This window comes from Ambystoma mexicanum, chromosome 9, assembly GCF_040938575.1.
Source record: "Ambystoma mexicanum isolate Mex_15411 chromosome 9, UKY_AmexF1_1, whole genome shotgun sequence".
Lineage (NCBI taxonomy): Eukaryota > Metazoa > Chordata > Amphibia > Caudata > Ambystomatidae > Ambystoma > Ambystoma mexicanum.
In genome coordinates, this window is record NC_090931.1 from 448,754,327 (window position 1) to 448,767,117 (window position 12,791).

At 51.3% G+C, this 12,791-nt stretch overlaps 1 protein-coding gene across 2 annotated transcripts in view; it reads left to right on the top strand.

Moving 5' to 3' along the window:
• DTX2 (deltex E3 ubiquitin ligase 2) overlaps nt 1-12,253 on the top strand; it is a 1,122,618-nt gene extending 1,110,365 nt beyond the window's left edge. For both annotated transcript variants that reach the window (XM_069614954.1, XM_069614953.1), the window contains one exon: nt 11,514-12,253. In XM_069614954.1, the coding sequence (XP_069471055.1) occupies nt 11,514-11,738 (225 nt within the window). In that variant the 3' untranslated portion in view covers nt 11,739-12,253. The remainder of the gene's footprint in view (nt 1-11,513) is intronic.
• Nucleotides 12,254-12,791: the final 538 nt, after the last annotated feature.

The window sequence follows — 12,791 nt, forward strand, 5'->3', positions numbered from 1 at the left end:
ACCCGGCGAGGCTCCTAGAGAGGCCCCGGTCGAGCTCGAAGGCGGAGGGGGAGCGAGGCACTGTCCCCCCCCTCAAGGATAGGGCGGTGTGCGCACCTAAGGTGGTGAAGGCCTTAATCCATCCGGCCAAGCCCTCTATCGAGTCTGTCGCGGCGGCCCTGGATCAGCCTGTGGAGGCTACGCCAGTGGTGGCGACCTCGGGGCTCAGAGTCTCCCTGCCACCTCGGAGGGAGTCCTCTTTTGTGCCCATCGATAGGACCCCTGTGAAATCCCCCGTGGGGAAGAAAAAGGGGGGGCAGGGCGTCTTCGTAGATTCGGCCTCAACCTCGGAGGAGGAGCTGGTCGAAGTCTTAAGCCACGGCCTCGGCGTGGAAGAAGACCGGCCCGTCGGGATGGATCCCGACGCAGGTGACGACGACATCGTCGAGGGTACCGACGGGGCCCCTGATCGCCCGTCGGATTCCCCTCTGCCAGCGCCGCGAGACAGCTCGGCGGCCATTTTGTTGGCTATACAGTCCTTATGCTCAGAGATAAGGACGAGAATACCGTTGCCGACGGAACCTCTCCCGTCAGGGGACCCAGAACCGGGACCTTCTGGGGTTCCCCCTACCAAGAAAAGAAGGATCCACCCTCCTCCTCCTTTTCAGCCGTCGCGCCCCTTCCAGCCCTCCTCCCCGTCCACCCGAGGGGATGATACGGGGACTGACACGGCAGCGACGGGTACGGACGACGAGGTATACGACGAGGATGTACCGTCGTCGCCTCCCACCAGGGCTTCTCCGCCCGACGAGATTGGATCGTTCCACTCCATGATCGCCAGGGCATCCGAGCTTTTCCAACTCTGCCCTGAGGAGAAGAAGAAGGAGGGCTTCCTTTATCAGCGGCGCGAGGCCAAGAGGAAGACGGTCCTCGCAGTGCCTCTATTGGACGACATTTGGGATGAGGGCCTCACCCTCCTCAAGAACCCTTCCACGACGCCAGCTAGAAGAGACCGGTACGAGAAAAAGTACCGGGTCCCGGACACGGCCCCCCTGTGCCTCCGGGCGCAGCCTACCCCGGACTCCGTCGTCTCCGCGGCGGCCAGGAAAAAAGCGGCGGGGGGTGCGGCCTCCACATCGACTTCCCCACCGGACGGCGAGGGAAAGAAATTGGACGCTATGGGACGCAGAGTCATCTCGTCTGCAGCGACGACGATTAAAGCTGCCAACACCTTGGCTATCGTGGCCCGATACGACAGGGAGCTCTGGTACAAACTGGCTCCCCTGCTGGACTTCTTGCCGGACGACAAGAGGGCAGAGGCCCTGGAGATCCTGCAGGAAGGTGAGGTGGCTTCGGACCACGCCATTACCGTTGCGACGGACATCGCCGACACTGGGTTCCGCCAGTTGGGCAACGGCGTTTGCCTTAGGCGGCGTGGATGGCTCAAGGCTACGGACTTCCGTCAAGACGTTCAGACCAGAGTCCTGGACATGCCCTTCGATGGGAACAACCTGTTTGGGAAAACAGTGGACGATTCCCTTCAGGCCATTAAAGCGGACAACGAGACGGCCCGGGCCCTTGGAGTTCTGCAACAACGACGGACGCCCTTTCGGAGCAGCGGAGGCAAGGGCGCTTCCAAAGGTTCCGGCGGCGGTTTCTCCTCCTACCGTCAAGTGGCCCGCTCGTCGTCTCAGGAGGCCTACAGAGGACGAGGCAAGTCTGGCGGACCCCGCCGTCGTCGCCAAGGACAAGGCGGCAAAGCCTCGTCGAAGCAGGATTGAACCGGCCGTGGGGTCGGGCCCCCACCGAAGCACCCCGGTGGGAGGCCGGCTGGCGAGCTTCGTCAGCGTGTGGGAGTCCATCTCCACCGACCGTTGGGTGCTGGACGCCTTGGCCCGGGGCCACGCGCTCGAGTTTCAAAGAAAGTGTCCGCGCGTCCCCCCCGTGGCCAGGAAAGAACTTCACGTCCCTCAACTTCTCCTGGAGGTAAAGGCGATGCTCAGGAAGGGCGCCATCGAACTCGTCCCAAAGAGGCTTCGGGGCTCCGGAGTTTACTCGAGATACTTCCTCGTGAAGAAGAAGACGGGGGGATGGCGCCCCATCCTGGACCTGCGACGTCTGAACAAGTTCATCAAGGCGCAAAAGTTCCGGATGGTCACCCTCCAGCACGTCCTGGGTCAGCTGGAGGAAGGAGACTTCCTGTCGTCGTTGGATTTGGAGGATGCCTACTTCCATATTCCCATCCTGAAGGGGCACCGAAAATTCCTCAGGTTTGTGGTCCAAGGGCGTCATTACCAGTTCAAAGCCCTCCCCTTCGGACTACGGTCGGCACCCAAGGTGTTCACCAAGTGCCTCGCACCGGTGGCGGCGCAGCTGCGCCGCGAAGGGATCCACGTCTACCCCTACCTGGACGACTGGCTCATCCGAGCCAAGACAAGGGAGCTCGCCGTGGTTCACACGGCAAGGACCGTCCAACTTCTCACGGACCTGGGATTCTCCGTGAACTACGCCAAATCCCACCTGGTACCCGCGCAAGACGCTCTGTTTCTGGGAGCGAGGCTCAACACAGTGTCCCTTCTGGCCTCCCCGTCGGAGGAGAGGACCAGGACCATCCTGAGCAAGGTGCAGCGGATGTTGGTGACCGACGCGGCCAAGGTGAGGTCCATCAAGTCCCTCCTCGAAATGATGTCTTCCTGCATCTACCTCATTCCCATGTGCAGGCTCCGGATGCGCCCGTTGCCGGAGTTCCTGGACGCGCGCTGGATCCAAACGACGGGCAGCTTCGAGGAAAGGATCACACTCGACGAGAGTTTCCGACGAGCGATCCGGTGGTGGGGCACCCGCGCGCATCTGACGGCGGGCATGGACTTCCAGACCCCAGCCCACCAGGAGACAGTGACCACGGTTGCCTCCCTGGAAGGGTGGGGAGCGCACACCGAAAATCTGCACGCAAGAGGCCTTTGGCTGCCGACGGAGAAACCCTTACATATCAACGTCCTGGAGCTCCGTGCAGTGTTTTGGGCCCTCAGGTCCTTCCTTCCGTCCCTCAAGGGCAAGGTGGTGAGGATCTTCACCGACAACACCACCACCATGTTTTACATCAGGAAACAGGGCGGAACCAGGTCCCCAGCACTGTCCAAGGAGGCGCAGGACCTGTGGCATTGGGCAGTCGCCCAAGGGATGTTTCTGGTGCCGTTTCATCTGGCAGGGATAAAAAACACCATAGCCGACTCACTCAGCAGGGAGCTGCGCTCGTGCCACGAGTGGGAACTACGGCAGGATCTAGTGGATCGCCTCTTCCGACGGCGGGGCACTCCCCAGATCGACCTGTTCGCGACGGCGACGAACTCCAAGTGCCGGAGGTTCACCAGCAGGTGTCCCCAGGCGAGGAGCATGGGCGATGCTTTCTCGTTCCCCTGGGAGGGCCTGTTCCTCTACGCGTTCCCTCCTTTGCCACTGCTAATCCGGCTCGTCAACCAGCTCAAGAGGTCACGGTGCAGGATGATCCTCGTCGCACCTGCGTGGCCGAGGCAGATATGGTTCCCGAACCTTCTGGACTTGTCAGCGTCCCCGCCAATCAAGCTGCCGGTGGACGCGGATCTGCTCTCCAGGGAAGGAGGCGCCATCCTCCACCACGACCCGAAATCGCTGAACTTGCAGGCCTGGCTCCTGCAGCGCTAGAGTTTGGAGGATACGACATACCGGCCGACTGCAGAGAGGTTCTTGCAAAGGCCAGGGCGTCCTCGACTCTTAAATGCTAGGGACACAAATGGAAGAGGTTCTCTGTCTGGTGCCACGCACAGAAGATTAACCCTCTACGGATTACGGCTCCCCAAGTACTGCCGTACCTGCTGACGCTGGCCAAAGCTGGACTGGCACACGCGTCCATCAAGATTCATCTTGCTGCGATCTCCCGATACACCAGAACCACGGGGCGGACGTCCTTGTGGTCTCATCGTCTGGTGAAAGAGTTCATGAAGGGACTGTTCAGATCGTTCCCGCCGGTGAAGGCTCCAGCCCCGGCGTGGGAGCTCAACGTGGTGCTGACCAAGCTCATGGGACCTCCGTTCGAGCCTCTGCACTCGGCCCCGTTGAAGTTTCTGTCGTGGAAAACAGCGTTTCTTGTGGCCATCACCTCCGCACGACGGGTGGGAGAGATCCAGGCCCTTTCCTGCAAGGCCCCGTACTTGACTTTTCACGACACGAGGGTAGTGCTCATGACGCACCCCTCCTTCATGCCCAAGGTACCGTCGGACTTCCACCTCAACAAACCCTTGGTGTTGCCTGTATTCTTCCCGTCGCCTTCGTCGCCGGCTGAGAGAACTTTGCACTCGCTGGATGTGGCTAGAGCGCTGAAGCTCTATGTGGACCGCACGAAGTGTTTTCGGAAGACGTCACAACTCTTTGTGAACTTTGGACCTGTCAATCAGGGGAAGGCTCTCTCGAAGGCTTCCATTTCCAGATGGCTCTCCGGCTGTATCATGTACTGTCATCGGTTGGCAAACCGACCGCTGCCTGGCCGTCCGAGAGCCCATTCCACCAGAGCGATCGCAGCTACCACGGCGTTCCTTTCTGGTGTGCCCCTGCTGGACATCTGCAGGGCTGCTACGTGGAGGTCGACGCACACCTTCACGAAGTTCTACTGCGTCGATCGGGATTCCAGGGAGGAGTCCAGGGTCGGCCAAGCAGTGCTGCGCAACCTGTTCGCCTGAGGTGAGCCTGGTGGGGAGGTAAGATGCTTAATGTTGAGTTTGATGCAATGCTTAATGTTGAGCCTTTGCCACCTCCCGTGGTTGTGCATGTGTGTACTGCTATGCATTCTTTATTCATGAGCATGTGAATCCATGCCAGACCCCATGCTGGAGAAGGAACAAGTTACTTACCTGTAACTGTTGTTCTCCAGCATGGGTCTGGCATGGATTCAGATGCGAACCCTCCCGCCTACCCCTCTGCGGCTCTTCACTTGGTCATACTGCCACTTCACGTGCTTCCAAATCTGAAGATGGCTGCCAGAGGCGGTGCTTAGGTAGAGGGCAGTCATTGGCTGTGGTCAGTATGACGCAGAGACCAGTGATTGGTTACTACTACCAAAGACAGATCAGAAAAGAAACTGATACTGTTTTTTTCTTTACCGAGGATTCCCAGCCTGACGACGGGGAATATTCATGAGCATGTGAATCCATGCCAGACCCATGCTGGAGAACAACAGTTACAGGTAAGTAACTTGTTCCTTACCCAGAGTGTTTCTTTTAGTGTAGTGGGCCCGACCAACTGTTGTAGCAAAATAGTCTCCGAGGTGGGGTCATCGGACAGCCATTTGACCACTGGCTAAGTTGGGCTGCCAGGTAGTACTTTTCTGACTTGGCAGTTTCACTCCCCCTCCTCCCCCCTGGTCATATGGCAGGTATAATGTTTTTAGTGAGAGTCTGTGGCGAGCAGCGCCCCAAAGGAACCCCTGGATCAGCTTTTCCAGTATGCGAAAGAAGGAAGCCTTGATGTAGTAATGCACATTATTAAAGAAGTATAAGAAACTCGGGAGGATGATCATCTTGGTGATGGCCACTCTGCCTAGTAATGATAGCGGTAGCTTGGCCCAGAACTTCATGGAGTTCCTCATGTCGTGCAGCGCTCTAGCCGTCTTATGTTCGTGTATCTGTTCAGGTGTGTGTTTGATGTTGACCCCCAGGTACTTAAACGAGACAGTTTCCCATCTGAGGCCAACTGCGGGCAGCGTGCTGGGGTCTCTCACCCTCAGTCCGGCTATTGGGAATATGCAGGATTTGGATCTGCTAAAGCTGATTCCGGACACCTTGGCGTAATTGTCCAGTATATCTAGGATCACTGGGACGTTTAAGTGTGGGTCCTTGACATATAGAAGAACGTTGTCCGTGTAGATCGATAGTAGGTGCCCCACTTCCCCAACCCAGATACCTGCGTCTAAGTACTGTTTCCTAAGGTATATCGCTATGGGTTCAAGACCCAGGACATACAACGTTGGGGAGAGCGGGCAGCCCTGTCTAGTCCCCCTCTCAATAGCCCAGATTGCGGACACCAACCTCCCTGTTTTAACCCTGGCCTTGGGATTAGTGTATAGGATGCGAACCCAGCGAGTGAAGGCCTCCCCAAATCCAAACCCCTTCAGTGCCGCCAGCAACCACTCCCAGTAGATTGAGTGGAACGCTTTGATAGCGTCCAAGGAGAGTATAGCGTATTCCTTTTGGGATCCCTCGTTCTACACCAGAATGTGTTGCAGTCTACGCAGGTTTAGTGCGGTGCTGCGCCCAGGTATAAAGCCTGTTTGATCGCTGTGTATTATGTCCCCAATTATTCTATTCAGGAGTTTGGCAAGGATTGTGGTGAGGATTTTGACGTCATAGTTTAGCATCGCCAAGGGGCGTTATGAGTCACAGCTTTCAGTCGGTTTCCCGGGTTTAGGTATTGGGACAATTAGCGTTTCCCTCATAGACCCCAGTAGTACCCTGTTGGTAAATGCTTCTTGATAGACCTCGAGCAATACCAGCATGAAGACATCACCATATGCTTTGTAGAACTCTGGGGGGAGTCCGTCGCTACCCAGTGTTTTACCAGAGGCGAGGGAAGGGATTGCCTCAGTAATGTCCTCACCCGTTATTTCAGCATCTAGGGCCTCTCTGTGTTTCCTCTATTTTGGGAAGGCCTATTTCATCTAGTGTGTATGGTATGTCTGAGCTTGCCACTTGGTGGTTGTGGCTGTATAACTGGGAGTAAAAATCCCGGAATGTGTTGTTTGTCTTGTTGCGTTTTGTGTGACGTGCCTGTTTCGGCCCTGATTTCAGTTATTTGGTGTTGTGGATGTTCCCTCCGGCATAGCCATGCTAACAGCCTGCCTGGTCTGTCACCTTCAGTTTGTGATTTAGCTGTTTTCACTGTGAAATCAAATTTGGAGAGCCTACCCATGCCTCTAAGCAATTCACTCGCAGTAATGCTAGTTCTTCCCCCTTGTGTCCCTTTTGGTGTGGGTTTCCTTGTGTTTTATCTCCTCTTCAGTTTTTTCCAGTTCAGCCCTTAGTGTTTTCCGTATGCCTCCAGCGCCCGTGATGGCCTCCCCCCTGACAACCACCTTCATTGCTTCCCATACTGTGCCCCACTGTTCAACACTGCCCTCGTTTATTTCCAAGTACTCTCGCAGTTTGTCCCGTAACCCTTCCGCGAAAGCCTGGTCTGTGAGGGCGTCTGGTGACATACGCCATAGTGGTATAGGTGGTCTAGGGCCCCTCACTTTCCACATCACCTGCAGCGGGAAGTGGTCCGATATTCACCTTCCCAAGTATTGAGCCGAGTCCATTTGTGGCTGGTAGTGTTTGGGTACAAATATATAGTCTATTCTGGTGCGCTGGGCGTGGGGGGCAGAGAAGTACGAGTACTCTCTTTCCGTTGGGTGGATTTCTCGCCATACGTCGGCCAGGTGCAGGGTTTCTATCAGTGCGTTAAGCGCCCCAGTCGCCGCGTCATTTCTAGTTACTGGTGATTTGGATCTGTCCAATTCCCAGTCCCTTACACAATTAAAATTGCCCCCCCAAATGCAGAGGCTGTCTTGGCAGCTGGCTAGTTTGGCTCCCAGTGTGTCCAGGTGTTTTGGGATTCCGTAATTGGGGAAATATGAGTTTATAATGCTGATTTCAGTTTGTTCAATCCAGCCCCTCACCAACAGGTAATGTCCCTCCTGGTCCGCCTCCCATTTTGACACCCTGAATGGGACCGATGGGCTAATCCAGATGAGCACTCCCTGGTCCACCCCCAGGAACTGCATCCACAAGTGATAGCCCTGTCCTGGCCACCTGTATGACAGATCCCTGGGGACTAATGGGTAAGACACCTTACGGTTTCCCACAACACATTGAAACTACTTCTCAAAGCTGCTAACTTTAACTTAAGGTACAGTCAGAAAGTTTCTCTTTTGACTCCACTCCAAGATCTACCCTCTCCCATTCCTTACCTAACATCCTTCTTCAATATTTGTCTCTCTTCTGCTACCTTCCCCTCTGCCTTCAAGCATGCCACTATCATCCTTATTCTGAAGAAACCTTCTGCTAATCCTCATCTTGTATCCAATTTCCGTCCAATCTCTCTTCTTCCATTCCTCTCTAAATTACTTGAACGCATAGTCTACTCTCAGCTCTCTGTGTTTGTCACCAACTTTTCTCTCCTTTCCCCCTTTCAATCTGGCTTTCGCCCTTAACACTCCGCTGAGACTGCCCTCACCCAGGTCCTTAACACCCTCCTCACTGCTCGCTACTCTAAGCAATCCTCTGACCTTATCCTCCTTGATCTCTCTGCAGCCTTGGACACCGTTGATCACCCCTTACTGCTCAACACTCTTTCTTCTTTAGGTTTCAAAGACTCTGTCCTCAACTGGCTCTCTTCTTACCTCTCCCACCGCTCCTTTACTGTCTCCTTGGGTGGTCGTACCTCTTCTACGCTCCCCTGGACTATGGTGTACCCCAAGGCTCTGTCCTTGGCCCTTTTCTTTTCTCTCTTTACACCTCCCTTCTCGCCCCATCATCTCTTCCTTCAGTATTTCTCACCACTTCTACGCCGATGACACCCAGCTTTTCCTCTCATTCTCTTCCTTCACTCCTGACCTCCATCTTAAACTCTCTTCTTGTCTTACTGCCATTAAAAACTGGATGTCATCCCACTTTCTCTCTCTCAATACAGACAAGACTGAAGTCTTATTCTTTCCCTCCAACACTATTCCTCCTCCTTCTATTCACTTTCCTCCCGCTAATCTTCCTCTCTCTGCTCATGCTCGTAATCTAGGCATTTACTTTGACTCCTCCCTCTCCTTCACCCACCATATCTCTCATTTCCCGCGCATGTCGCTACCACCTTTTCAATATTCGCAAAGTACGTTCCTCTCTAACCTTCCACGCCACTAAACTTTTAATCTCCTCCCTTTTCTTCTCTCGTCTTTTCTACTGTTCTTCTCCCCTCTTCGGACTCCCTGCTTCTCATCTTGCCCCCCTCAAATCCCTCTACAACTCTGCCATTCGCACCCTCTGTCTTCTCTCTCCTCACGACTCCATCTCCTCCTCGCTCTCGCAGCTTGGCTGGCTTTCCTTTCATTCCCAACTCAAATTCCACTTCCTCTGTCTTGTCTTTAAATCTCTTCATGATCTTGCTCCCTCATATCTCTCCTCTCTCTCATTCTACACTCCCTCAGATCTGCAGATCACTTCCTTCTCCTTGTTCCCCCGTCCCCATGTGCCTCCTCATTTTCGCTCCTTTCAGATCCTTGCCCCCCTCCACTGGAACTCCCTTCCCTTCTCTATCCGTTCCATCCCCACTTCCTCCTTTCGTGTCTCCTTAAAATCTCTTCTTCTCCACTACCCTCCCTGATACTCTGATCCTCCTCCGCCGTTCCCTCTTCCCCCCTCTTTTATCCTCCTCATCTTGCCTCTCTCCCCTTGCCTTGTCTCCTCTTAGGTCCCCTCTCCTCCTCTCTCGCCTTCAGCTGATCTCACTTCCTGTTCCCCACTCCATTCCCCTCTCCACCCCTTCTTCCCTCATTTATCTCCACTGGCAAATTGTTCTAGTTGCTGTATTACTGGTTTGACTCATATGTTGTAATCGCTTCTACTGCTATTGTATTCTTGTTGTTATAATGTACAGCACTTTGGCGTAAAGCAATATATAAACACAATAAACATAAACATAAACACCACCATCAAATAGCCCATATTTGCCCTCCAATTCCTTTCCTTTAATTGATGGCTGTCAGCAGGTGTTGAAAACTGTGTGTTTGTAACAATGCAGAATGTAAGGACAAAGTTTATAGAAGTCACTAGGTAAGTAACCTTTCTTCACTATGACATTGGAATACAGCCAGTAGATCGAGTTCACTAGCGTAATGTGCTAATGGCTAAGGCTACAGTGATGCTCTAAATGAACAGGCTGGTGCATCGCTGTAGATGGGTTCTGTGCTCTGTCATACAAACAGTTCTTTTGTTGCCCGGTGTGATTTAAGATTCAAGCAATTTGCTTAGTTCAGTTAATACGGGTTGTACCATTTGTTAGAGAACATTAATTGAGGCTAGTAGCCAATTGAAGGAAACTTGCACTCACTGTTTTAATCCAGTATTGAGCATGCATCGCCCCCAGGAATCTTCTTATCTGTCTTGCCAATGTATTTGGAAAGTGTGTTGTAAAATGTATCATTTGTCCACAGGTCGTAAAACCTTTTGTGGAGCAACGAAGTTTACTTCGCAGAACCATCCAGTGGCACCTGGTGTTTAACATGTTCATAATATAATTTGGGTGTACGTCTATCCGTGTTTCTTGGGAACCTTCTACTAAGCCTATTGTGTGTTCGTCCATCCGCAGTTTTCCTTTATCTGGCTTTGGTGGGTCTAAGACCTTTAATCAAAGAAAATATGGTTTAGTTCTTGAACAGTTTTAAAGTTACTGAGCGATTATGACAGAATATGGGTGGGTTATTTTTTTTTTGGTCCATACAGAGCACATCATCGGTGGGCACAATACTCTTGTGGAACTCCGTAACTAAGCTGAGCCATGTCTCAACTGACACTTTCATTGTTAGTAGTGGGTATTGTACCCTTCTCTTGACTGTAAATACCTCTCTCCCTTTGAGATATTTGGTCACTCTGCGGCAGTGGAATTCTCGTGAGGTGGGGGTACCATTTTATATACACGGAGGCAGCTGCTTTGCCATCTTACCACAACTATACTTTCAAATTTCTTTGTATTTGCCCACTCCTACAGCATCCACGGCTAGATGTTGATAGATTTGCAAGTGGGCAATACATGATGGAACAATACGTATGTTCTCATAATGTGTTCCCCTTTTGATGGATCATCTCATCCCAGCTTCATCTAAACTTGTATTCCAGTCATTCCTGTGTTGCCTTGTCAGAAACTAGCACAGCTGGCACTTCAGGCCTTGCACATATTGGATATTGATCTACCTGTTTAAAATTACCATCATTGGGTTGTAGAAGATTTGGTAGACTCATTTCTTTTGAGCAACCTTAGTCAACCACCGCCTTTTCTTTCTGTTCTGCCCATCCCTATCATGCCCTTCCCTGGCCCATGCCACCTCGAAACGCCCCCAAACCCAAATAATAATGTGGCCGACTTGCTCAAAAGACTTGACCAACTATACAGCGACCTAAAGCAAGTTATTTTAACTACTGCTTACCATGGTGGTGTTGTGTTGGCAAGACAACGTTTCAAAACTGGCATTATGGGGGTCCTCATAGATGCATCCATAAGTAGTAATGTGTGATTGTAGAAAATTAGCAGAATACCTTTTATAGTGGGCATATATTTTGTAAGTAGCCAATATGTCATTGAGATTGAACTGCAATGCTCACGCTCTGCTGGTATAACCTGCTGCCTGCAACAGATGCTACTGAATCCTATTCAAGTGATGAGAGAACTCTTAGTGTTGTATTTTATGGTGTGATGGTCAGTTGGTCAGAACATCAACATGTTGCTGTGCTGTAACTAAATAGCTCTACTTTTTTCCCCGTCAGGTTCTGGAACTTTTAAAGGTGGCCTGGAACCGGCGTCTCATCTTCACAGTGGGTGTATCTAGTACCACCGGAGAGGGGGACACGGTAGTCTGGAATGAAATCCATCACAAGACTGAGATGTGTTCAAACATCAGTGGACATGGGTACCCCGATCCCAAATACTTGGACAATGTGCTGTCTGAGTTGGCAGCTCAGGGCGTTACTGAGGACTGCTTGCAGAAGTAACATGTGGTTATCAACGTTCAAAAGGCTGGTTGTTCACTCAAGTCTTTGGATCTTTTACCTATTGCCTTAAGCTTTTACATCATGTTAAAAGCAATAGCCAAGCATCTGAGAGCCATGCGTGGTTTGCATTCTCGCTGGATACTAAAATTAAAGGGGGAACTTCAGGGGACATGAATGACTTAATTGTGTACAGCTTTCTTCAAAAAAGTAAATGTTCACCTTAAGAAGCACTTAAGGCTCACTCTCTTAAATCCTGCCATATGCATTTCTCCGCGTTTCAGATTGCCCCGCATGTATATCTTGGCGGTGACTAATTGACTCTTTTCAGATTAAATATGGTTTCGCTATGTTGCAAGTGTCTGGGCGAAGTACCTGGATGGGCGAGTAGCAAGGGAAATGTTGTGCGTTTTACTTTGTAGTGGTTCTTTTTATGTGGGGCTTTACTATTTTGTACAACCACAACCCAAATTAGTTGGTAAAATAAAGAGATATATTAATTATTTAAAACAAAACAAGCTTTGTCCAAGAGAAATTGGTATGTAAAGTGGACATCATGTGATCACAACTGATTGGTTTAGCACATTTGATCATACCACTTGAGTTATAGTCCTGACTCATCAGTGTCAAGTTTTTTAGTGTGTATTCTTACATTAATGCACTCTTCTGACATGTTTGTTGATCTTGCTGCATGTTGCACAAAATACAAAACTATATCATAAAGCTATGTACAACGCATGATTACAAAACAACTAAAATTATACATGTTTAGTAATTCTAGAATGCAAAGCGTGTTAAACATAGCTGTAAACGCACAAGAGGTTTTCAAAAACGTGCACAATTGGGGTAGAGTCCGTAAAAGTGTTTAGCTTTTCTTGATTACTTGCATTCCCCAGTTCTATCCATCTGTAACTATTTTATTTTAATAAGTTATTCATATTCCTGAGTTCCCAGGCTTTCCATACGAAGCTGGCAACAGATATGTCCACTGCTGTGAACACTTAATGCACCTTACCCATCCTTGCATAGGTTGAAATATCTGGAAAGCAGACTTAT